Source organism: Micropterus dolomieu, linkage group LG04 (assembly GCF_021292245.1).
Source record: "Micropterus dolomieu isolate WLL.071019.BEF.003 ecotype Adirondacks linkage group LG04, ASM2129224v1, whole genome shotgun sequence".
In the NCBI taxonomy this organism is placed as follows: domain Eukaryota; kingdom Metazoa; phylum Chordata; class Actinopteri; order Centrarchiformes; family Centrarchidae; genus Micropterus; species Micropterus dolomieu.
The window spans coordinates 14,047,967-14,073,273 of NC_060153.1; the positions used below are offsets into that span (position 1 = coordinate 14,047,967).

Below are 25,307 nucleotides of genomic sequence, written 5' to 3' on the forward strand. Positions count from 1 at the left end.
TTTATATCTGATATGACATACATACATTGTGAACTATAAAGAACCTTCAACTCATAAATGATCCTTTCCCAGATTGAGTCACATTGAACCTCTTTCCAATTACAGGAGAATAGTAGTTTACAAAAGTATATGAGGCTACATTCACTATGATTCACTTTAAATTAAACTGGCAGGTGTATCTTCCTTCTGCCAGCTCAAAAGAAATGCATCAAAAGGCCTTCAATAATATTTTTCTTGTCCTTGTACTTTTCTTGTTCTATCCTTCTCTATGAGAAAAAATTATTTGAAACAAAGAAAACAGCTCATAACATGCCACAGAAAGATGTTATACTGTTAAAAAAACCCAAAAAACTGAGGTAATACTGCTTCATGACCACATGGTGCCAGTGTTGCATACTGGACAAAACAAAATCCAGATTGCAGCCCTTTTTTGACATTTTGAATCCTTCACACTAATCTGTGCCACAGTTAACACCTCTGAAGCATTTTCTGATAAGTCTAAGTCTAAATTGCCCTCTACATTTTAAAGTTTTCTTGCAGCAGGATCCAGTTCAGAAAGTTCACCTTTCAAAGATAAAGTTGACGGATTGTGCCACATTTAGGTGATATTCTATACATTCTAGTCAGCACGCATATCAGCCAGGTGCAAATTGACAATGCCCATTAAAATAAGAGTATCAAGGTGTCATTCTGCCAAATGGAGGGGTTTTGGATCTGTTGGTTGGGCATCAAAACTGTTTTCAATTGAGTTCATTTTTGACCTTGGAAACAGGATATGTCAATATCTCCCATAAAGGTCCACAAAGTTGCTTGTATTGGAGCTTTCGACTGTATCACATGGACACTAGCAGATGAAGTTTGTTCAGATGTCATGGAAGTGTAAATCTGAACATCTACAATCTAAAGCTCCTGAACAAACAAGCAAATAGACCTTGAGTAGAGGTTGTTTTGTCAGCGGTTTGGTACCACTTTCTAACAAGGTACCCTTTTGGTTGTAAATGTTAGGCAAGAATAAACGGTCCCTTTCTAATAAGCCATGTGGAAAGGTCAGTCTTTCATCTGAAATTATAGATATTCATCATTAATAAAGGGTTTCTACAACAATCCTTCAATTCTGCAGTTATGAATGTTAATAAGTTAATAAATGGATTTTGGTCCAGATGGCTGCAGAATTGAAGAGATAGCTAAAAAGACAAAGGAAGTGTGATGCTAGTGGCAATATAAAAGTTTTTCTTATAAATGGCTTATAAAGGATCTTAAAAGCACTAGCTAATTACAGCTTATAAACCCTTTGTAAATGGTGCCTTATCACAGAGTGGTACTAATAACTCTTGTGGGCACATCACTGCTTTTGTCTAAAAGAGTTCCCATGTCTGTTAACTCACTACCAATAACTGATCATCTCAAACTGTTATTTTTGAGGCAAATGTTGCAAATATTTTGTCTGGAGTCATTATAAGTGCCCAAACTATTGTTTATATCATAATTACTGTGTGACATGATCTCAAAAGATTAACAAACAAGAGTGTTTGAAGTTTTTAATGTCAAAGTCAAACTTTTACATGATTCATCCTCGTACCAAACCATTCTGCGACAGCTCCTCTTCTTCCTCGTCATAGCAAATGCAATTAGTTCATTGTGTAATTACAGGAAGGGAGCAGCAAAAAACAGAGCCAGCCCCATAAGAAAAGAAAACAAAGAAGAGGAAAATAAAAAAAATTTTCTCATTTTTTCTCAGGTGCAGATTTGAAGACCTTAAGCATGCCATTGTCTGTTATGGTTTCCAGTTGTCTGTTCTACAGTGTAGTTTTATCTGTACATGGCTATAAGGATAACAGCATGAGAGGGATGACAGGTACAGGATGTGCGCTGAAGTGTCTGTTTTTAAAAATGTCTTGATTAGTGGGTGTACGATCTCAGGTGTTACACTCTTCTCTGTCTGTCTCCCCTCTCTGTTTTGCAGTAGACTGAAACATATTCATGTTAAACGTGCAGTATAAAAAAGATACACACCCACACAGATTCATGTACAGCAAGTTCCCTTAAATCCAAATGGGCGGGTTTGAAAGGTGCCATGGAACTGCCTTAAAACAGCAGTTTAACAAAATATCTGCCACTTTTAGGAGGCAGGGCTGTGTCAAAAGTCTCTTTCCAAAACTCTCCAACTGGACAGTAGTTCTTCAAGACCTTTCTGGCGGCCGAGGGATTGAGACACACTTATCTCAACACTTTCTCCCAGAGAAAGAGCATGTGTCCTTCTGTCTCTCAGTGTATGTACCCTGCGGGATGTTCTCTGATCACTTTTCAATGTGAACTCCCCATGTACAGATTTAACTCATGTGTTAGGCGTTGAGTTTCATTACATCCTCAGCACAGTCCATCAATAGCAGAGCTCAGTAAACAGCCATGCTGGGGATTTGGGGTTAATGAAGGCTTAGGGAGTAAGTACAACAGTGGCTTAAAACAAGCTGAAGGGGGTCGGTCACAGAGTTGTGAAGTTAAAGATATATACAGGTATACAAAGTGTAATCACACACATAGAGAACACCCATTTCTCTGTCCACTTACCATTGTAAAATGAATGTAGAGGAACTGGTACTACTTTACAGTTTCCACACTTGAGTTATCTTTTAGTGAAGGGACTGTCAGGGCAGCAACAGCGTGTGCATTTCTGTCTGACAAGTAGTTAGTTTACAAGTTAAACATTGTCGCACATCTTACCTGAGTGTTGCTCTCCTTTCTGACTAATTCTATGCTCTACATGGATCTATGAACTCAATTGGAGCACATCACTAACAAGTGTGTCTCCTGTGCCACATCTGATCCAAAACAACCAGGAAAATGAAGAGACACACTTACTGGCAATTTCCAGCAGTGTTACATTCGCCTATCCAGACATTAATGAGATCAGTGCAGATCAAGGGAGGAGAAGAGAGGAGAAAAGAAACTCATTAAGACCACAGGGACGACCTAACCCTATTATCCCTATCACACCACTGAACCACACACTGATGATGGGAATTAAGATGTGCTGGCCTCGATCCACACCCACTCTTCAGCCCAACGCAGCAGAGTGTATCTGGATTCGTGCAGTAGCTGCTGGGAAGGACAAATGTGAAGGAGTCTGTTATCTGTGAGGTTCAGTACAGCAGTATGGGCATGTTCAGGTCGGCACTGTGCGGTGAAAAGGGTGCAGCAGAACTCTGCGCTCCCACTACATAGTGTTCTTTTTTGTTAAAGCCTACGGCACCCCTCGTGCCGTCTCCGGGCCGTGGAAACTGAGAGAAAGGCCCTAGGTTACCCCAAACTTGCTCCATGATCAAGAAGGAACAGTTTAATCCACTGAAGCTAACTCCCTTGCTGCCATCATTATCTCCATTTCCCTGTAAGCACACACATACATATAGTACAGATGTATCCAAATAGGCGTAGTATCCAAAAAGGCGTGTGGTTTTAAAAAGAGAGAAAAAAAGTTAGCATTATCTTTCTTTCATGCAGAGTACTTTTTTCTTTTCCTTTTTTTTCTTACAGAAATTAGTTTTTTTGGAGTCCTACTTACAGAATGCAGAATATCTTATATTCTCACATTGTCTTATCATTACATACAGTAGATGTGATGTCTGAAATTCCTTTTAACGTAGCTCCACGCATCAGTCAAAGATGAGTAATTATTTAAATACATTTCATGTTTAAATACTGGCTGGAGGGAAGCAGGCAAAATGCTACAGCTAGTTCAATGATAGGCAATATGTTAAAAAATTATGATTAAGAGCACATACACACACAGTGCATATGAACTGCGCATTGCACACATCTTAATATGGGTTTGTGTTTCTACTTATGTTTTAATATGCTGCGTGTGTGTGTGTGTGTGTGTGTGTGTGCTTAATGTTTTCTGTATGAAAGTAAATGCAAGTTATTATATACTTTATGTTACACAGCCACTGAATCATGTCATAAACTGCGGCCCTGTGCATGTTCACATTCTGCAAATGCACTGTATGGGTTTGTGTTTACATGCTTAGGTCTGTGTGTGTAAGTGCGTGCATGCGTGCATGTGTATATGTGTGCGCTTGTGTGTGAAAGAACATTTATGATACATGAACACTGTTAGGATACTGTAGGTCTGTAGTAAATTCAGCACCTCAGTCTACTTGGTGGACACCAGCAGAGAGATAACACTGCCGTTTCATCAGATACACACGTACAATATATACATACAGACTAGGTGTGAAGGTAAAAATAATAAACACATATTTTCACACACGCCGGAATACTGTGGCACTACTGATACTCTATGAGAACCTTGTATTCTGAATGTTTACATTTGATTACTGTAAAAAAGTCTTTCTTTTCACATATTTGCAGTTTGTTCTGAATCTGGGTTTTTTTAAAGAACAATACCTGATTTTTGAGATGAGCACTTTTTTCCCTACGGTGTAACTGTACAGTGACCACACTTTTGTTGGTGCTTTGATACTCTGTTTGTGATTTGTTAAGATTCTCACAGGATTAGCAGTTTGATTAGTTAATGTCAACGTCTTGTGTTACAGTAGAGTTGATTAGGAATTAGAAAGTTTGATTGGTTTGAAATACATCCAAATAACTCAGAGACCCGTTACGTCTTTTCATCTCTTTTGATCGGATAAGACCTCAGTGGTTCACCAATTGAGTCCAAGTCCTGCCTGCTGTAGCCTCAGTAGAAGTTTTTGTATGCGCCGAGGCATTTATAGCATCAGGATTTATTCAGTCTCTCTCTTCTTCACACAGATCCCTCTGTGGCGGAGGGTCAGGCATGCATCAGATTCAGGTAAAAAGAAGAGATGAAGTTGTCCTCCTCCACATGGACATAATAGGATCTTTGCCTGTAGCCAATGTTCACTGGTAGTTAAAAAATACCTTTTTTTAGAAAGTACTCCTGGTCAGAGCTCTCCCAAGTGTTGATCCATCACTTGCTTAAGTTTCTGTGCCTATAAATATTAGTCAGAATTCCAATTTGATATACAGCTATTTTCTGACGTTTTCACATCTTCACAGGTTTAAAAGGCCTTCCAAACTCATGACGTGCCAGTAAAGTCTTAACCCTCCCTCTTTTTCAGACAAGGGAGTGGTGTGGTGACGATTGCTCCATTGCAGGGCTGTCACAGGTAGACCTCGCGGCGTGACAACGTGAGGCAGGACGTGGTCTTGTAGTCCCCTCCTGTCCGCGTCAGTGGTATGACCTCGGGTGGGTTCTGACCTTCTCCTCCTTCCTCCTCTTGTTGGCGCCTCCCAAAGCCTGCACTGCTAAACGTGTCATAGGATGCTGAAGTCATCTTGCGGTTCAGAAGGTTGCGGTTGTGATCGCCCATGTTCCTGTTGCGGTCTCCACTACCCAGGGTGCTGAGAGGATCCCCGTTGGCTAGGGGTAATCTCTGACCTTCTCCGCTGACGACCACCCCGGGTTCTGAGCTCCCTGCGCTGCCAGCGCTCTCACTGTCGCTCTCATGGTCGTTACCACGGAGATTGTTGTTATTGTCTCCCGGGGCGAAGGTGGAGAGCCGTGGGGGGTCACTGCCGTGACGTTGACGCTGGCGTGGCGAAGGGCGGACAGGCATCCAGCAGGTATCAGAGTGGCCAAACTCATCACACTCCCTGGTACACTTTCCTGTCAGGGCTACGTCTGGCAGCTGTCTGGCATCTGGACATAGAAAAGAAACAAAAAAGAGGGATTATGGATAACCCTAACCCTAACCCTTCTTTAGATAGTTTTAAGCAGAGACACAGACATGAAGCAAAGGTACCCAACCAGAATCAAAATGGGGATGTAATCATTAAATGGTATGTGTCCTAAGATCTAGGTCACCAGGACACCCCAAAAGGAGACAATTAAATAAGAAAAGAGAGTACAACAGAAGTGATGAGGTGATCATTGGGTGAGGAAGACAGGAGAAAGAAAAAAAAAAACCAGTGGAAATGCAAGAAAAATGCTATTAGACCAAAAAGGAAATTGCTGACTTCAACAGAATGTTTTTTAAAATCCGAGCTGTGCTCAGTATTATCTGAAAAGAGAAAGGTGAGGTCAGAAACAATCTATCGAGGCCAAAGAGAAGATAATTGTCAGCAATTTTAATGACAAACAGACATTTCTTTACATGGAAGGGGAAAGATTAAGTTACACATCAGCCCTATTACATCCCATGAGTGTTGGTTCAAAAGGTTAGTTAGGCCACCAGAGATTGAATGCTGATGTCCTACAAGGTTAATTGTCAAATGTTATGGTTATTATCTATGTAAATCAGTCATTTACAGTATGAATCAATACTGACATCATGTTTAATGGAGACAGGATTTATAATGATGATAGATGAGGTAAATGTGACGTTCCTGCCATTTGTTTTGTCTAGGTGTTACAGATACACATCTAATGAGCAACTGAAAACAATTCATTCATTCGCTGATTGCTTTTCTAAATTCTGCGTTTTCAGAGTTAAATACAAAAAAAAAGTTATATTTCTGTTGTATTTTGAAAACCATTTGTGTTGCCTACGAGCAGCAGCCGCAGTAAATTCAATTATTTTATACCTCATAATTATAACCAACACAATTAATTCTCTTTTCAATACTTCTTTCCATCTGACCGTGACAAAAAATGTATTAAACTCAGAAGTCAGTCACCAAGGTCAAAATGACCTTGGTGTATTGCTTCAGTTATTCCAGCTCTGACTATATACAAAGGAAAGAGGAAACTAGAATTAATGCCTCGCGGTTGCATGCCTCCACCAACCAGTCAAGTTGCAGTTTACATCCATGTCTGTCCAGATTCATATAATATATATAGTGAAGACTTTAAATCGAAATTAAAACGAAAGGTATTACTGTAAGTGTATTTTTCACTATATTGATATTTATTATTCCAGTGAACAATTTCCAGTGAGAAACATACTTTCTTAACTTAGAGACTATTTTTACAGAGGAGTACAGAGGACAGAGAGTGTCAGGTGTTTTTGCAGAACATTATGATTTCATAGTGAAGTTAACCTTTAACCTTTTGGATATAAAATGTCATCACTTTTGTTATAATGAGCGTATAAATTCTTAGTTATGGCCAAAAATTGTTTTGTGAGGTCACAGTGACCCTGACCTTTGACAACCAAATTCTAATCAGTTCATCCTTGAGTCAAAGAGGATGTTTATGCCAAATTTGAATAAATTCACTCAAGGCATTCCTGAGATGGACGGGCAGACAACCCAAAAACCCGGGAGCACGAAGGCATAAAAATGATAAAATAAAAATCTCCTTTGCCTCTCTCCATCCTTGACGAAGACAAAAAGTAAAGACACAGTTTCGTTGGTGAAAGGGAAGACTTGGGCTGCTGACTGACTACAAGGCCACAGATGAGCCTCTGGCACAAAATACTGCAAACATTAGCTTTTTCCACAAAGCTCTTCATAATGCACAAGCATACACACACAGGACAATTGATTTATTATTATTATAAAATGCATTCCCATCATTTAAGGAGAGAAACCTGCAAGTCAAGGTATTAAAGTGTTTCCGTGTATGTGTGGACAATAAAATTGTGTCAAATTGTGTGTTCGTATACAGTTTATAGCCTTGAGAGACAAAATGTGTCAGAAAATGTCCCTGGAAGCCTCTTGACTGCAATTCTGAATGAGTTCAATTAATTTTATTGGCTATTTTACAATGTTATTGTGTGTGTGGTTGCTCTGACCATTCTCCACATGCTCCTCCTCCCCCACACTGCCTTCCGGTGTGGTCCGCTCGTAGCCTTCTTCGGGCAGCGGCAGGGCTCCCAGTCGCGGCCCTGATGAACTCTTGCTGCTCGGCGTCTCCGAGTCCTCCAGGCCACTGTCATAGCAACCGCCATCCTGGGGCTGGCTGACTACAGAGAAGGTCACCCGACGAAGGGTCCCCTGCAGGGAACATACACACACAATATGGGATTAATCATCCAGGATTCCTAATCTGAGAGTCTAAATCTGGGGATTAGGCTGGTGGGCGGGGGTCTGCAAAGACATATTGAGATTATCTGATTGTGTTCGCCTTGATTATGAGCTTAGCTGCTACAATGCATGGTAATAGTCATCAACCAATCACGGCGGTCTTTCAAAGTTTTCAGTTGGCTTTTAATCCCAGTTTAAATTAATGCTGCTGGACATGGCTGATGTTTACAAACCTCTGGAAACACTTATTTTTCATCTGGAAAGGCGCCCAGTAGTAGCAGCTGGGTAACTCTCCACTCTCAAAAACACTTGCTTGTGCTCTTTTGAAATAAGTGAAGGATTTAATGATAAGTTTAATAAATTATTGTCAACAAATCAAAATCAAAACCAGCAATGTATTAATCTTATTAACAACAATAATACACACATCAATGAGTGCCACAACTTTGCAATGTGTAACATGTTCCTTCATGACAAATAGCATGGGCACCATGATTTATTTTTAATTCAATCCAAACTACACCGTCCTACTGTGTTATGTGTATAAATACTCACTAGCTGACCAAATGTGTTTTAATCCGCAGCTGAAAGTCCCCAACAAAAGCACTATTGACTCCTTTTTGAATAAAACTTGCTGAAAACTACAGTGCCCAGCTGTTTCAGGAACCTATTATATATTTGTGATCAGGTTTTAAAGATTTACACCTTCAGACTGAAAGACACCTCATCCTCTGAATGCTACCATGAATAAATGACATGGAACTTTCTGTTCCTGTTGGTGTTGCACAAACAACAATATATGCATAGCTATAGTTTAAATTTTTATTTTAATCTAATTTTAATTTGTATATTTGTATTTATATTCTGTGTGTGTGTGTGTAGCTTGACGGGGGACTACAATTTCATTGTGCAGCCCTGTTTTGTAGAATGACAAATAAATGTACCTTGAACCTTGAGAAGCATCAAATGGGGTTTGGGCTGAGTGCCACAGACGGGGTAGGAAAGTTGGAAACTACTGAGAGACGCATTAACGCGTTGTTGGTTTTGGTCTTTTCATTGGACAGTTACAAAAACTTAGAATATCATCAGTCTTATAGTTTCTGTTTTCCGTTGATAATTTGTATTGTTTACTATTTAGCTTGCATAATAATTTAGCATATTTTCCGATGTTTATGTTTGGTCTGCCTTTTCTTGTTCTTTTGATAATGTGTGATTTGAAATGGCTGTTTGTTTTCATTTTTATTATTTTACATTGACCCAAGGAAAACTACCAACTATTATGTTGAAGTTAATTTGGATCTGAAAAAAATAAAAATAAAAAATGAAATGCAAACATAAAGCCTTCAAAAGTAGACTGCACCCATCACTGTGAACCCAAACCAACAGACCATCTACCACCAGTGACGAATCTACCAATCCTTCCAGTGAAAGTGGTGGTGATTTAGTAACGAATCACATCATTCACTCAAAGTGAGCATCACACCTGCTGCTACTTCGTCACACAAATCACCCCAGTCTAGTTAGTAGACAAGTTTTCACATTGGAGGAAAAAAAACTACTGTAATAAGTCCATGCTGAGAGAATATCAGAGAGAGTTAAATGACTCTGTCTGGCCTGGAGGGATCAATCTGCACCAGGAAACCCATTTCTATACAACACCCCTCCTATCTCCTCTCATACTCATTTATCTGCTTGCAAAATTACAACCCTTTCAATTTAGATCTGCTTTGAAAGACGCAGCGTATAGAGAGGAAGTGAGGGAACAGAGGGAAGCCGCAGATTAGGGCGGAAAAACTTCAGCTCGGAACGTCGCCTCGGGATAATCTGGAGGGAAACTGATGGACGGCTGGCATAAAAGCCAAAGCTGAACCAATTCTTCTTTTTCTTCCACACACCCAAAGAAAAGGGAACATTTGAAGTTTCACCTCGTGAACACAGAAGACAAGAGGAGAGAGGAACACAGCAAAATTAATTAAGCAGAAGGGGGACATTAACGGGGCACTTGTTTTTTTCCACCATTTCTTAACAACGTTTAGATGAAAGAGGGATGGCATAAGGTAACTCAGGGACGGTGAGCACAAGTAAGACTGAGGGAGAGGAAGAGATATTAGGGTCTAATGGAAAAGCGGCAGTTCTTGGAATCTCAGTGGCTTCATCTTAATACTCCACAGAGAGAGCAATGTATTTTTAGAGCACTAGCTTAGACGAAACAGTCCAACCTCTTTTCCACTCGTTCAGACTAGGGGCCAATGGCACAGAGTGGAAAAAGAGGGTGAAAGTATATAAATGGCTGAGAATAGAGAGCCAGAAAAGGGCGCGGGCAAGGATCAATTTTGTTTTCTTACGATGAGAAAAAAAGTTAATTGTGTGATCTCAAGTTTGATTTTTGAGATCAGTGATGTCGACATCACAAATGATTCCTCTAGTTCTTCACTTAACAGGCTGTCAAAACTGTTTTCTTAGGATCATAGAATAATAACTCAACATCATGGCAGAATGTTTTTTCACGATCACAGAATAATTATTTCATGATAATAATGTTGTAAAGTTTTTATTATTTCTGATCACAAGACAACAAGAGAAATAATTTTTGCGCACTCTCCAGTCTTCTGTTCAGAGAAACAATATAAAACAGGAAGAAAATGGATTGTTGTTCGCCCCAGTTTGTGCCTCTCGTGTCTTGCCATTGCATTTAAGTCACAGAGCTGTGCATACGATTTTCAAAGAAATAAATACCTGTTAATCTTTGAAAAACTCAGAAGGTCATTTAACAACACAATTCTTGAGCTATATCCAGAATCCTCAAAGAATCTGCTAACCATCAAGGAAATTTTTTAATATTTTGAACATTTATTTTGAACATGTGCCTCTCTCTTTTAACATTTATTATCAGTAATATTGGTGTGCATTGATGTTACTTTCCAATTTGTTGTTTCAATACAAAATAACACAAAAAAGAACAACAATATATGTAATTTTCAGGTGCCTGGAAAAGAAACATGTTAAGAATAGTTTTTATTGTGCAACAGACCAAATGGAAAGGATTCTGGAAATACCTTTAGCACAGCGGTAAGTATATTGTCAAGTCTACAGCTATGCTAGCAGCACTGTGAGACTGTACATGGGTACAGCGGTGCTTTGAGTTAAATTCTAACGTCAGCATGATAGCATGCTCACAAAAATAATAGTTAACATGGTGATGTTAAGTAGGCATAATGTTTACCATGTTCATCATCTTAGTTTAGTGTGTTGGCATGCTAACTTGCTAATTTAGCAACACACACAAAGTACAGCTGAGGCTGCTGGGGATATCATTAGTTTTGCAGGTAACTGCTTATGAAACAAAATTTTAGACAAATTGAAATATTGACCTGATAATGACGTTAGATGAAATGTGAGGGGATGATCATCCTGAGGGGAATACGAAACAGAATCCATGACAATCCATCCAAATAGTTCTGTCAAAATATTAATATACTAAAAGTGAAAAATGTCAACCTTCTGGTGGTGCTAGAGGGAAATTCACCAAAGTCAGCAGGATTCATCCTCTGAGGACTATGAATGTCTGTACAAAATGTATCGGTAATTCATTAATTGAGATATTCCAGTCTGGTCCAAAGTGGTGGACTGAACATCAGACAGACAGACAGTTATTGTTATCCTTAGAGCCATGGCTAACAACTGTCTCGAATTTTTAAAACATCGCTGAATATTAATTTTTCTGAATAATGGATGCTCAACTCTGTGACTCGAGTGTAATGGTAATCCACGAGAGGCATAAACTGGGGTTAGGATTAATATATGAATGTAGAAATCCAGCCTGCGCCACAGGGCGGTACTTGATTGACAGACAGGAATTGAGTTACTACTATTGGAGGCCTGGTGCCGGTTGCTCCGTGTGTGTGTGTGTGTGTGTGTGTGTGTGTGTGTGTGTGTGTGTTCTATTACAGAATTCATCTGTTCAGCCGTGATCCCATCTAATTCAATTTCCCTCTAACCCTCTTTCTGGCCAGAGCTGCCCCCTTTCATTCCTTCATCCTGATAATTTTATTTTCGATTTCTCTCCTCTGTCCTTCCTCCCCTCGGCCGATCCTGCAGTCAACTCTGTTTTTCACAGCTGTTACTCTGCCTCTTTCTTTCTTTCTGTCTTTCTCCTTCTCACTTCCTCCAACCCCCCTCCATCCCTTTTTCTCTTGCCAGTCAGCTTTATGATGTGGCGATCGATGATATGTCCTTGACCTCGTTATGTGTCCCTCTCCTCTTCCCACAGCAGGATTTATTGACCCATAACTCCTCTTCACTCCCTAACCCCTTTTCCCCTCATTTTCTCTCACCCGCTGTCTCTATCTCAAAGTGTTTTGCTTATTGACAAACCTCTCTTCCTTCTTTTGCCAAATTCTATTAAATTCTTAAACACTTTAATTCTATTAAGTGGACCCTCACATTCTGCCCCTGTCCCTCTGGCTTCTTCTCACTCTTTTCCCCTTCAAATTTGGCTTTATACTTTCACTTATACGTCTACTCCCTACCCATTCTTTCCATCCATTTTTATCAATGTTTTTTTAAAGCTTTTTACATCTCCACAGTCTTTGCTTATACCTTAAATGTATCCCTTTTTATTTCCTGTTGGTCTCAGTTGCTTCTACCTTTCTCTAAAAAAAAAGCTCTGTACCCAAGCGCCCCTTGATGTTTTCCAACCTGACCTGAAGCACAAAGCATATTTTTGTGTGTGTGTGTGTGTGTGTGTGTGTGTGTGTGTGTGTGTATGCTTTCTATTATTTGGCTCAGAAAGACTGATTACTAAATATCCCAAATATCTAGTGAATGTCGAGACACATTTGTAAGTGTGAAGACACACACAAACACACTTTCAAACACACACGCACACACACACACACACACACATACGGATGAATTGTTTAAGGTCCAATGTGGCCTATGAATTCATGGCTGATGGAATATTAATTGACTTTGACGGAGGACATAAAAAACCTTCCCCTTAATCTGACACGGGCCATTACAGTTCAATACTGACATGGGAGCTTCACTCATCTGCACGGCACGGTGAGGGTGTTTGAGTGGATGGGTTTGTGTATGTCTGTGCATGTAATGCAACTATATTGTACAAGCAAATAAGTATCCTTGATACAGTATGGTAGTTTTTGTGAAGTTATTTCTGGCACATGGGTGTGAATCAAACAGAGGCATGATGGGTCTGAACTCAGAATAAACTTAACCATCTGAATCTTACAGCTCTGAAGGAACTGTAGGGAAAAAAAAGTTCCTAATATAGCTTTCATTTCAGGGCAAGAGCGTGTGGCAGCGCACGTGTTTGTGCATATGCTTATGCGTATGTGTGAGACTTCACACCTTTATGCTTGTGTTTTATTTCTGTGTAAGAGTGTGAGACTTTCAAAGCCTGCAAGATGTGTTATGTCAGCCTGTGAGAATACACGTGTGCGTTTGTAGTGTGAGGAGGTGCATGTATGTGTGTGTGCGTGCACAGGTTGGCTCAGTCATCAAGGTAATTAGTGTGTAAACCTCCTTGCTGTCGGTTCAAAGAGAATTAACGAGCTCTAGTTAATTAACAGTCTCTCTTCTCGTAACATGTGTCTGCATATTCAACACATGTGTGCTTGTGTGTGTATGTGCAACATCTGCACATCTGACTGTTCGTGCAGGTGTGAGCACATTTGGATGTGAGTGTGTGTTTTTGTTAGTCTATGCCCTGCTGCACTCTGGTCTGCATAATGAATTGACAGGATGTGGCTTATGCATAAACCAAAACTACAAATATGGTTGTAGGACTAAAGTCACATTTCCCTTTGGCTCTCTGCGGAGTCTCATTTATGTTTGACATCAACTAGGTACAGGGGGAGAGCCGCCGTGTAACGGCCGATTCTATTATTTAATAGTTTGTTTCATATAAATGATATTGTTTAGTTCCTCTTTAGTACATAACAAGTATTTTGGTTATATTAAGGCTCAGATTGGAGGTCAGATTGGAGGTCAGATTCTCACTGCAGACACACATTTGTTCATCTGTTCACTAAACTCCAAGTCACATTGCATGCAAGCAGACTGAGGATGTCATGCATAATCTATAACTGACCACAGTGCACAGACCAAATGTATATCCCATCTCAGATGCACCACAACATAAGCTGTACTTTACAGTTATCATTCAGGATTCTAAACAGACCAAGAAAATGTATAAATATTCATTTTCTGCACCACATTGTAATTGAGGATTGACTGGCATAGCTTACTTAAGGCATACAAGGATACAAACATTTATTTAAGATCAGTATTCACTGATAGTGTTTGATAGCTTTTTGCTCCTGCTATTTGATACATACGTAACCAAATAATTCAATAATTATATTTATATAAATATAATATTTATATTTATCTAAATAAATAATAACAAATAAATATTTCCACCCTAGATTTTAATTACATGAAAAGATGTTTATTTTATTACCTGCTTGCTTTTGTTTGTAAAACTGTAACAGACTGTGGCAGAAGGAATTCGTATGTTTTAATGAGAAATGAGTTCATCAGTTATGATGTTGTTAGCTAGAGTTGTAAGCATGTTGGCCAGCATCACAAGTAATGCATTACATTTTCACCTGCCCCCCCCCCAACACACACACACACACACACACACACACACACACACACACACACACTTTCCTCCATGTTGCTGCTGTGCTAAAAACAACTGGAAGTAGAAAAGCAATTTTTCCCCTAATGGTTATGTTTTTGTGTTGAAACAGAAAGACTTCGGATAGTTGAATGAGCCAAATGTCAATCAAGCAGGCACCTGACATCCCATTTGTAATCACTCCCTCCACACACCTGCAATTTTCCTAACGTTGACTGAGGGGTGTAGCTTTGCATGTTTATATCCCTGCCAGTTGTCCTTCACCGGTGATTTCAGCCTGTGGACACATGATGTTTGATGTTTTTATATGTGATTATTTTCATGCCAGAAATAGGGATTAGCGGCAGAATTACCTATTGAATGGTTAGAACAGCCCTGGCATTAAAGCACACAACTATGGTAATGGTGGTAAGTGAATAAATGTTTGCAGAATATTTTGGCATTGCTTTCAGAAAAAGATATCTGATAGTCAATGCAAGATCAATATAACAATCTGATATCACTATATCAGATTATGTCACCTCATCCTGTTTCTCATAATGTGATAGCTTATTTACTACCTAAAAATAATTGAGCTGGTAAAATGTCAGTCTTCTGCGTATTACAGCTATATCTGTGCTGAACATGTAAGGTGATATTGCACTATGCTGCCACAACACTAATGCCACAACACAAAACTAATATCCTCCTGTTCACACCACATTGGTATAGTGCAAACTTCATATCTATAATGCTGAGCAGTAGCAAAATGACCTTTGCTACTGCTCTCTTGTTGGGCCTCCATTTAGAAATCATGTTGTGCTAATGTGAATGTGCTCATACTTTGAGAGTGGGGTAAGTGTTGTAATGAATAAGTGAACTCAATAACTGCGACTTTATTAAACTTTAAATGTTATTGACAAATAATGAGTTTGTATTGACTGTTTTAAAGCAGGAATTCAGTCGCTTTACATGATTGAACTGCCATGTAGAGATGCCTTGTGTGGAGACATTACTTACATGGATCGATTCAAACCATGGTCTAATTCATATATTCAAAGTGAAAGGCTCTAGTGCAGCCCAGCTCGAGTTAGAGACTCGGACTCGAGTTAGAGACTCGGACTCGAGTGCGACTTAAGTCGCACACACAGTGACTTCAGACTCGACTTGAGACTCGTCCTCAAAAGACTTCAGACTCGACTCGGACTCCAGCAGGGGCCTGTACCACGAAGTGAGTTCAACATACCCAGGATATGTTTTCGTTATATGGCTTAACTAACCCTAACATACGTGATTGGGATAGGCGGTACCACGAAGCTGGTTATCAACTCGGTAAGTCAACCCAGGATTTCCCAATTCAGCCGTGAGTGCGTTCACATAAAAGAGGCTGTGTTAGCAGCAGATGACCAATCACAGACATGAACAAGTCCACTGTCAGCAGAGCGTCATATTTTATGAACGAGGATTAAACTGTAACACAACAGAAATACGACAGTAACACGCCTGCATCTGACACATGCAGGGAGACAGAAAATCGCAGACAGTGTAAATGCCTGAATAAACAGGCGTAGTATATTATATTGCGTTGATTTAAAGTGTTCTTATAAGCTTATCAGCTGTGTGTCGGCATTTCCACATTAAAAGACTGGAGCACTGAATAAGTGGTCTTCTACCTCACTTCAAAAATGAGATTAATTTATTTAACACACTCAAAAGTGTTCCAAACATTGTTCTAAATTAACTTCATAAAGCAATGAAACAAAAACTCCATTCATGCCATAAAATGTGCTCAAATAGTGTTTGAAAGACTGAATCTCAACATTTAGGCTACTGAAAACTCACTGTCCCACCTTTTGCGCCCACATCACAGAAGGTGGGGCGGAACATGACTACAGTCTCTGTAGTAGGCCTAGGAAAGCTATATTAACCTAAAATAGATCGCCTACGTTCATATTAAAATTTAGTATTTCAATATCCCTACCAAACTGCTCATAATATTCAGTCTCACATTAGAAAAATAAAACCATTTATTTTAACGGCTGCGTCAGGCTGTGTGAAACGGAATGGGAGCAAATAAAAAATATTAAACACATTTCAAAGCAGTAAGTAGGCTTATCCTGCTGTACTGTAAAAACCTGTAGGCAACAACAACTTAAGTCTTTTAATCAGTCTCTGTAGGATTATATCGCTATAGTCAAGAGTTTCTCCACATCACCGCTGCAAACATAAAGCAGCCTAGGCCTATAGGCTAAAACAGTCTGTGGGATTTCCTATAGTGATGGCAAGTTTGAGTTTTTTGGCAGACTCGTTCATTAAAATCTCTTCATTAAAATGAACTAATCTTTTTTTGAGTCATTTCGTTCATTTCGTTCATTTGCAGCCCTCTAGTGGGCGATTAAAAAACAGCGCCGTTCTCAAACATGGAAGGCTGCCTGGCTTGCTTTATTTGACAAAGTATAATGCACAAATTCACCTCTTGATTACTGTATATCATCATTATATAAACCCCCCTGGGCCCACAACCAAATTCAAACCATGTAAAAACCACAGAAATATGTTGTCAATATGTAATCACCACTACTCTGGCTAAATCCTTCTATTGTCACAATCTTTCCCGAGTATACAACCAGACCAGCCATATAAAGGCTTATAATTACTATCATTATCTCTGAAGTGGGCGGCGCGGTGGTGCAGTGGTTAGCACTGTCGCCTCACAGCAAGAAGGTCGTGGCCCCCGGCCTTTCTGTGCGGAATTTGCATGTTAAACAACGAAATAAACACATGCAGTTTGGCAGGTCTGGACGCAGAATGGGCCACATCAGGTCCAGATTCTGCAGACAGAGAAACACACATGAGCACATCACTCTCAAACATGGCCAGGTTCACCAGTCACGAGCTGTGAAACAACAGCACAGCTCTGTTGGTAAATAAAAAGGAAAAGTTACGTTGCGTTGTCTGGATCAGCTGTTTACAGCAATGCTAATGTTGCTACGTGGCTGTGTTTTAATGTTTTAATGACCGGATCTGTTTGTTTTGGAGAGGAGACGACCTCTGAGGTAATTCGGCTCCAGGTAGAACCCTGTCAGGGCTCTGAAGAACAACTCTCATCAGACTAAAGTTATGGTGTGGCTGTGTTAAAACTATAACTTAGCACAACATCATTGCGCTGTAATAATGTAATGCTTTATAAAATGTCACATAATTAACATAGTAATAATAGCTAATAATAATAGCTATATAATGTCTGTCCAGTGACTGTTACCTGACAGCCGACATGCCTGTCATTCTCCGGTGCTGGCAGTCACTCAGCCTGCAGAATGAACGAAAGACTGAGGAGGAACCATGTGAGCAGTGAACTCAAACCTAGAGACCCACAGTTGAGAGTCGTGAACTAATCAATTCTGTTTCCTGTGCTGACGGGGCCCATGCAGCTGCCGTGTGATGAGTGAACGTAAGAGTACAAGATCCTTCACACATATGTGAAAATGAATGAATCACTCACTGAGACAACCAGTTCCTCCTGAGTCATATACACGATTAGGTCTTATGAACGAAAAGTTCTTTGAACGACACAACACTAATTTCCTACAGATGGTGATGTAATTTTTCAAGAGAGCTGATTGGTCAGTAGGCGGCGTTTTCACAGAGTTGCTCTCTTATCTGGAACATAACCTGCTCCGGAGCAGGTTAGCCACTCAGCATAAGTTACCATAGCGATCTACCCCGGTAAGAAGTGAACCACCTTTGTGGTACTGAAAACCCAGGATTAACCCCGAAGTTACCTGGATAAGCTCAAATCCTGCTTCGTGGTACAGGCCTCAGGTGCGGGACTCGTGAACAATGTTTATTTTGATGAGCTTGCTGTTACTCCCCTCCCTCCGTTATCTGTAACCTGCCTACGTAACATGTAGCATTTGCTCCGCTCGGCCGCACGTGAGAGAGGACAACAAACACCGGCAGCCACTCCGCCATTCATCATGAACTTTGGCTTTAAAACTTCATAAAACAAGACCCAAACAAAGACGCGCTGAACGCAAATAGGTTAGTAACCTGTGGTAAATAAACATGTTTAGCTCAGCATTGGCCATCTAACGTTAGCTTGCTTCTTGCTTCAGCTACGACCTACAGGAGGTGTACTCCGACTGTCGTTCGTTATGAAAAGATGAATGAGCGTTTGTTTACTTGCCAAGCTTGTGGTGGTCGATTAACGTAATTATTTATGTCCCGCTGGCTGCCACCACCTTAATTATTGCTGTTGGCTAGAAAGAGGTTACATGTTAATTGTTGATCATGTAATCTTACAGTTTAATTTAGTTATAACTTTACACTGGTTTGAGAGTCTGGTGATGTGTTGATTTACAGTAGTTTAAGCTGTCAGTGATTGCATTGCACATTATGGTTGTGCTGTGTAAGTTAAAAACGGTTTATTGATTTGAGAGTCAGGAGGATGTGTTGACTTACAGTAGTTTATAAGCTGTCATTAACTGCATTGCACAGGTTGTGCTCTGTAAGTTAAAAACAGGTTACAGCTTTATTGTTGACCATGTAACTTTACAGTTTTATTATTATTATTAGTTATAACTTACACTGGGTTTGAGAGTCAACAGGGTTTGTTGTAGTTTATAAGCTGTCATTAATTGTAGACACATTGTACATTAGGCTACATGGTTGTGCTCTGTAAGTTAAAAACAGGTTACAGGTTTATTTTATTGTTGATTCAACGTCACAGTTTTATTTAGTTAACGTTACACTGGGTTTAAGAGTCTGGGGAGTGTGTTGACTTACAGTATTTAATAAGCTGTCAATAATTGCATTGCACATTACATGGTTGTGCTCTGTAAATGAAAAACAGGTTAACAGTATTCCTTATAGCTGTGCAGTTTTATTAGCAACCTGGATTGAACGCAGCAGGTGATACAGTATTTGTAATAACCACAAGAGACTTGAGACTTGACTTGGACTCTTGCTCAGAGACTTGAGACTTGACTTGGACTCTAGCTTAAAGTGTGTTACCATTCAGATTATTGTATCCATTCTAGATTATTGTTTTAACTTTTTTTTTTTACCAGCACCTTAAGTGTGAACTTTGGCTGTGAAATATCACTTCTTCTCCTTCTTCCTTGTTTTATCACAGTGCCAATGAGGCCAATTAGTAAAACTAAACTAAACTAAACTTGGACTAAGCGATGGAGTCTACTGGTCAAACCTCTCTATTCTTAGGTCACACCTGCTCAAAAATCTCTGAAACATTTGCTAGTGAATCTTTTGAAACCTTTTTGCTGTCGACTGTTATGCATCAAAGGCAGCGAGGAGGGGAAAACAGTGAAACATGCTGACAGAAAACATCTCGCAGGGGGCTGTGTGAATGGGACAGATGTGTTAACAATTCATTTGATGATGATATATTTACACTGGTTATTTAAATATAGAACTGATCTAAAACTGCATTGAAGACCTTGTGCCGTAGCGGAGCGACGTGTGCAGCGTTGGAATGCAGTTTCCTGAGGCTATGCTAAAAAGAGCAGATGTCCTGTTTACACGGTGTACCCATTAGGTCAAGCAGACAGGTAAAGACAAGTGTCAGGCAACCACGTGGGAAAGAGAGGGTGACAGATGATGACTAAAACAACTGATAAACAGGTGAATGAGCAAAACAAGTAAGAAAAAGGACCAAGAGGCTGTTAATCAGAACATGTGGTGAAATGTAAGAAGAAAGGGGCAGACAATTGCAAATCTCTACATGACCACAGACTGTCTGAAGTAGAAATGAACAGACAAAGGATGCTGGTAAGGGGAGAGAAGGTAGACCGCCGTGGTATTTGCAGAATGCAGAAAATAGTTTGGAACAGGTTGAAACTCAGCACAGGGAGGGATGAAGCAATACGAGAGGCATTTCTTCAGCTGTCTGACTCGCAGATGTTGATGAGCCAAGGCGCCTTGTTACCACAACACACACACACTCACACAGCTTCCATGTCGATAACGTAAATCCACACATTAGGTAACACCTGATTGCTCACACTTGCAGGTGTGCATGTACACACACACACACACACACACACACACACACACACACACACACACACACACACACACACTGACACATTTATAACTATGCAGCGTGTATATTGCAGTGGGACCACCTCTGCAGTAAGAGCAATCCTCCCTTCTCCATGCCCCTGCTTTCCCCTATTTTTTTCCCTCCCATGCTCCCTCTCACCCTTCGTTCACTCTCTCTTCTCTCATTTTCCTTCCTCTCCTCTTTCATCCCTCTTATTCTGCATACCCCCCCCTCAACCTTTTCCCTTCCCTTCTCTCTTTCCTCTGTCTCTGTCTCTCTCTCTCTCTCTCTCTCCATAGCTCCCTCTAGAAGCAGGTGATGTAGAAGGGTGCTCAGCAGTATCTGACTATCAGGCCTGACTCTGTGAGAGGAATGATAATCACTGTGCTGCACTGCAGAGAGAGAAAGAAGAGAGAGCGAGGGAGAGACAGGGAGAGAGAAGAGGGAGGGAAAGGGGGCATGAGGTAGAGGGAAAGGGGGGCAAGTGCGGCAGCAGAAAAGGGGAGGGGGGCAAAATGAAGCGGGGAGGGAGAGGAGGAGGGCAAGAGAGTGGGACAAAGAGAAGAGTGAGAATAAAACAAAGAGGAGAAGACACAGGAAAAAAAGACAGAAAAAGAAAGGATCACAGAAATTGAGCACTGCTTTAGTAACGTATACCTCCTCTGTGTCACAATCCCTCTTTCCCCCTCACACAAACACCTTCTCCTCCTCCACTCCCCCCATCTTTCCCCTCCTGCATACGCACTATCTCACACACACACACACACACCCACACACACACACAAAACACACACACCTCCTACAACACCACCCCTACCACCACAATAGCTTGTAGTACAGCAGCCCCGCGGTATGAGGGAAAGCTTTAGCCCTGTGTCTGAGCACCAGAGAACATTAACTGCAGCAGCGAGGTCATCTGATCGGCACTATGCGGTCCCTCTCTCTCTCTACTCTTCACACTACTGCAGTCTGCTGCCGGGCCCCCCTGTGGCCACCAGTGGTACTACCAGCCACGCTGTCTTCTGGCACGCCTGTCCCGTTAAACAGTTACTGCAGCGCACAATGTATGTATGTAATTAGCCGAAGCTCGCTGGTCATATATCACTTTCTCTTACTGGGAGCAATTAAAGCAAAACCCTGTTGCCTCTGCTCATTATCAATACCCTAACAAGTTGCTGTAAGTGCGTGGGTGTGTGTATTTTGTTTGTAGGTATGTGTGTTCGTGCACAGAGGGACAGAGAGACTGCTTCGCCGCATGCGGGTCCACTGCATCGCCATCCACCACAGCTTTTTTACCATCAAGCTGTCCACTCTGGCATTGAGCTTTCTCCCTTCTCCCTGTCTCCATCTGGGCTCTCCACCCTGCAGATACACATTGAAAATCACTGACTCTATTCACAGCATTTGGTCCTTTGAAATGTTCATCCTTTTGTGTAGCCGTGGCTGTCTATAGGGGGAAAAACAAAACAGAAACAAAAGCTCATAGATTGACACGTAAAGCGAGGCTTAGAGGACAAATGCCCATGATTCAGATTAGCTCCTTTGTTGGTGTGCTTGCATGTGTATGCTCGTGATGATCGCTTTCCACTGCTAGTCTCTAAAACAGTTATCTCTTATAATATCCATGACAGCAGTCCTTGTTAAGAAAGATGCAAACAGGATGGTGGCGCACAACTGGCCTTCTGTGTGCGTGCGTGAGTAAGAGAGACCATACATATGTATGCCTGCTATTTAGATGGCATTTACTGCCCGTTCTTTTGGTATACGTGTGTGTGTATGTGGACATTAGTCTAATAGTATGCGTGTTAGGAACAGGCTTTTCCCACCCACTGCTATTGTCCATTAAGGGTGACCAGAGGAGAGTGAACAATAGCTTCACTGTGGGGGCCAGTGTATGAAAAGAGTAAAAGTGAGGATGAAGCTAAAGATACGTCGTCTTGCACACAAGGCTGGCGGACAGGCACACACCAAAACACAACCTCCCTGTTGAGAGTGATTAGGAGTGCTGCTGTGAACAATAGACAGAGTCAATAAAGGACCTCAGAGACATCCGGATACAAGAGCAAGGTCTCTATCACCCCCCGCCCCCCTCCCCCAACCCACCCCCCCACCTCCACCTCCGTTTCCTACCCCATATTTCCTTTTTCTACCGCATCCTGTACATTTTCTCCTCTTTCTCCATCCCATCCTTTTTCTCTCTCCTCTTTCTCCTTCACTTCCCAAACTATTTTATTTATCACATCTGACCCAGCTCACTCTATGTCTCTTTATTTTCTTGTTGCCTCCGCCCTCTCTCTCTCTCTCTTTTTCATAGACTACGTCTCCTTTGTGGCACTCCTGTCTTTTGTAAAATGGGCGGACGGGCTGAGCTGACAGAGGCTGACACGGTGGAATGCCACAGCAAACTGAAATCCATCCTGTCAGTTTAGAATCAGTGTCACTCATTTTACAAGGTTAAAGATAGCTTTTCCTAATGTGCTGTCAGATCCAAACAAACATACACCGCATAGGCCCTGGCATGCGTACACACAGCACACATATAAGCTTTAAAGTACGTTGGAAGTGCAAACACACACACATACACACACACCCACACGTACTCTGCACTCCAGGAGAAGGCCGCATTAACTCACCCACCTACATATGAATATGACCTAAAATGGTAATACAACATAGTTGTGTATGGGTATTGGATATTTCTGTGCATGTGCGTGAACCCCGTCTCAGCCCTATCACCCCTGTGACAGACACAGTGCCACAGAAATGTCCTGGGGCGCCTCGCCCAATGTCTTGACAATAGTCTCAGTGTGTGTGAGTGACAGAGAGTGGCTCGGGGACACAGAGGGGGCGTTATACTGGGTAGACGACACGCACGCACGCAGACACACACATTAAAGTGAGAGAAGACAGTGCACTCTTTCTCTTCCTCTGTGCCTTTTCTCATTCCCTCTCTCCCTGACGCAGAGAGACTCAATCATTCTCACTCTCTCTCTCTCCTTTGACGCAGAGAAAAAAACATAAAACAACTGCCTCCTCCCTCTCTCTCTCTCTTTTTCTCTGAGTGTGTGTGTGTGCATATGCGAACACAAGACTGTATAATTAATATGGCTTTCATTTTCTTTGAGCTATGAAGTATGCTTTTGGTATGCAAACAGACTTCTTGCATGTGAGTGTGTGCATGTGTGTGATTGTGTGCGCGTGTGTGTGTGTGTGTGTGTGCTGTTCGATACACCAGAGACCGAGTGCAGAGTCGGGCCATTGAGCAGAAGGAGAAGGATGGAGGAGAGTTAATGAGAAAGCAGGGGAGAATCCTCGGCGTTTCCATCGATAACCTCACACCACACTTCAAGCATATATAGTTACATTGGCTCCATTTTTGAAATCCCCTTTGAAAATTATGGTTCAGTATTAGGGTTAAGAAAAGACTTCTGTGAAGTCATATCCAGCAGAGTTTCAGAGAGCTGAGCCTTGCTGAGGAGTCGGCCTGATTATTATGCGACTCCTGGCATTAACAAAAATGTTTAAAAATGCAAATTATTCCACAGCTACTGCAGCAAAATAGTTAAGCTCCAGCTGAAAACATAATGTTTGCTGCATATTAAAACTACAGGTATATACTGCACTAATTAGCTATAATGGGCAAATGTATATTCTCTTCAATCTCTTTCTTAATGAATACTATGTCTACTAGTGTCTACCTCAGCTGATAGCATTATAATGTGTCATTTGGGTAATAAGGATTTAATGAATGTGTAAATATGAACATGTTTATAATCTTTGTCACTTTTCTTTCTGTGTGAGTTCATGTTAAGACATCAATATTTATTTAGATATTTGCTTTTAGGTCTTCAGTTCCATGCATATTAAGGACTACTGCAGGACAACCACTATCAATTCTGTTCATTATTGATTTATCTTTAGATTATTTCTCAATTAATTGATTAATGATTTGGCCTTAAAAATGTCAGAAAATAGTTAAACATGCCGTTCACAGTTTTCCAGAGCACACAATGACAATATCAAATTGCTTGTTTCATCCAACCAACAGTCTCAAACCCAAAGATATTCAGTTTATTATCATAGAAGACTAAGGAAATATGAGAATCAGGAAAACCATTATTTGTTATTACTAGAGCCTGTGAATCTTTGACATTTTGCTTAAAAAAATGACTGATTTGCAAAACTGTTCTCTTGTGCAAATATTTGATCAAGCGAACAATCAGTCCTACTGCTCCTGTGTTGTTTCACTAAATGTGTCTCTAAAGTATTGATTTTTCATGAACTACAATATAAGACAAACAGTCTTGTGTTACGCTTTGAGACAATTTATAGTTTTATTGCACTGCATTGTTTGGGATGATGACTTTTTAAAGCTTATAAATGGAAAAAGTGGAATTTTCCAACTCATTAATCCACTCTAGTTTATCTGACAACTGACACTTGGCCAAGATATATGGCTTTGATAGGACAGCAACAAGACTTCTAATGTGGGGAATTATTGCGTGACTTAACTGTGAGCATGGAAAAGCTTGGAAAACCTTGAATCAAGCACTTTGTAGATGCAAGTGCACTAGCTAATGCCTACACAAGTTAGGACATGCTCTGTGTAAATTGGTTTTCCTCAGACTCAGACATTCTCCATAAAGCCCCATA

General features: G+C 40.7%; 1 protein-coding gene across 2 annotated transcripts in view; it reads right to left on the reverse strand.

The window, feature by feature from the left end:
* Positions 1-1,524: 1,524 nt before the first annotated feature.
* Positions 1,525-25,307, reverse strand: part of pcdh7a (protocadherin 7a) — a 61,522-nt gene continuing 37,739 nt past the window's right edge. For both annotated transcript variants that reach the window (XM_046046959.1, XM_046046958.1), the window contains 2 exons: positions 7,716-7,917; positions 1,525-5,680 (listed from right to left, as the gene is read on the reverse strand). In XM_046046959.1, the coding sequence (XP_045902915.1) occupies positions 5,142-5,680; positions 7,716-7,917 (741 nt within the window). In that variant the 3' untranslated portion in view covers positions 1,525-5,141. The remainder of the gene's footprint in view (positions 5,681-7,715; positions 7,918-25,307) is intronic.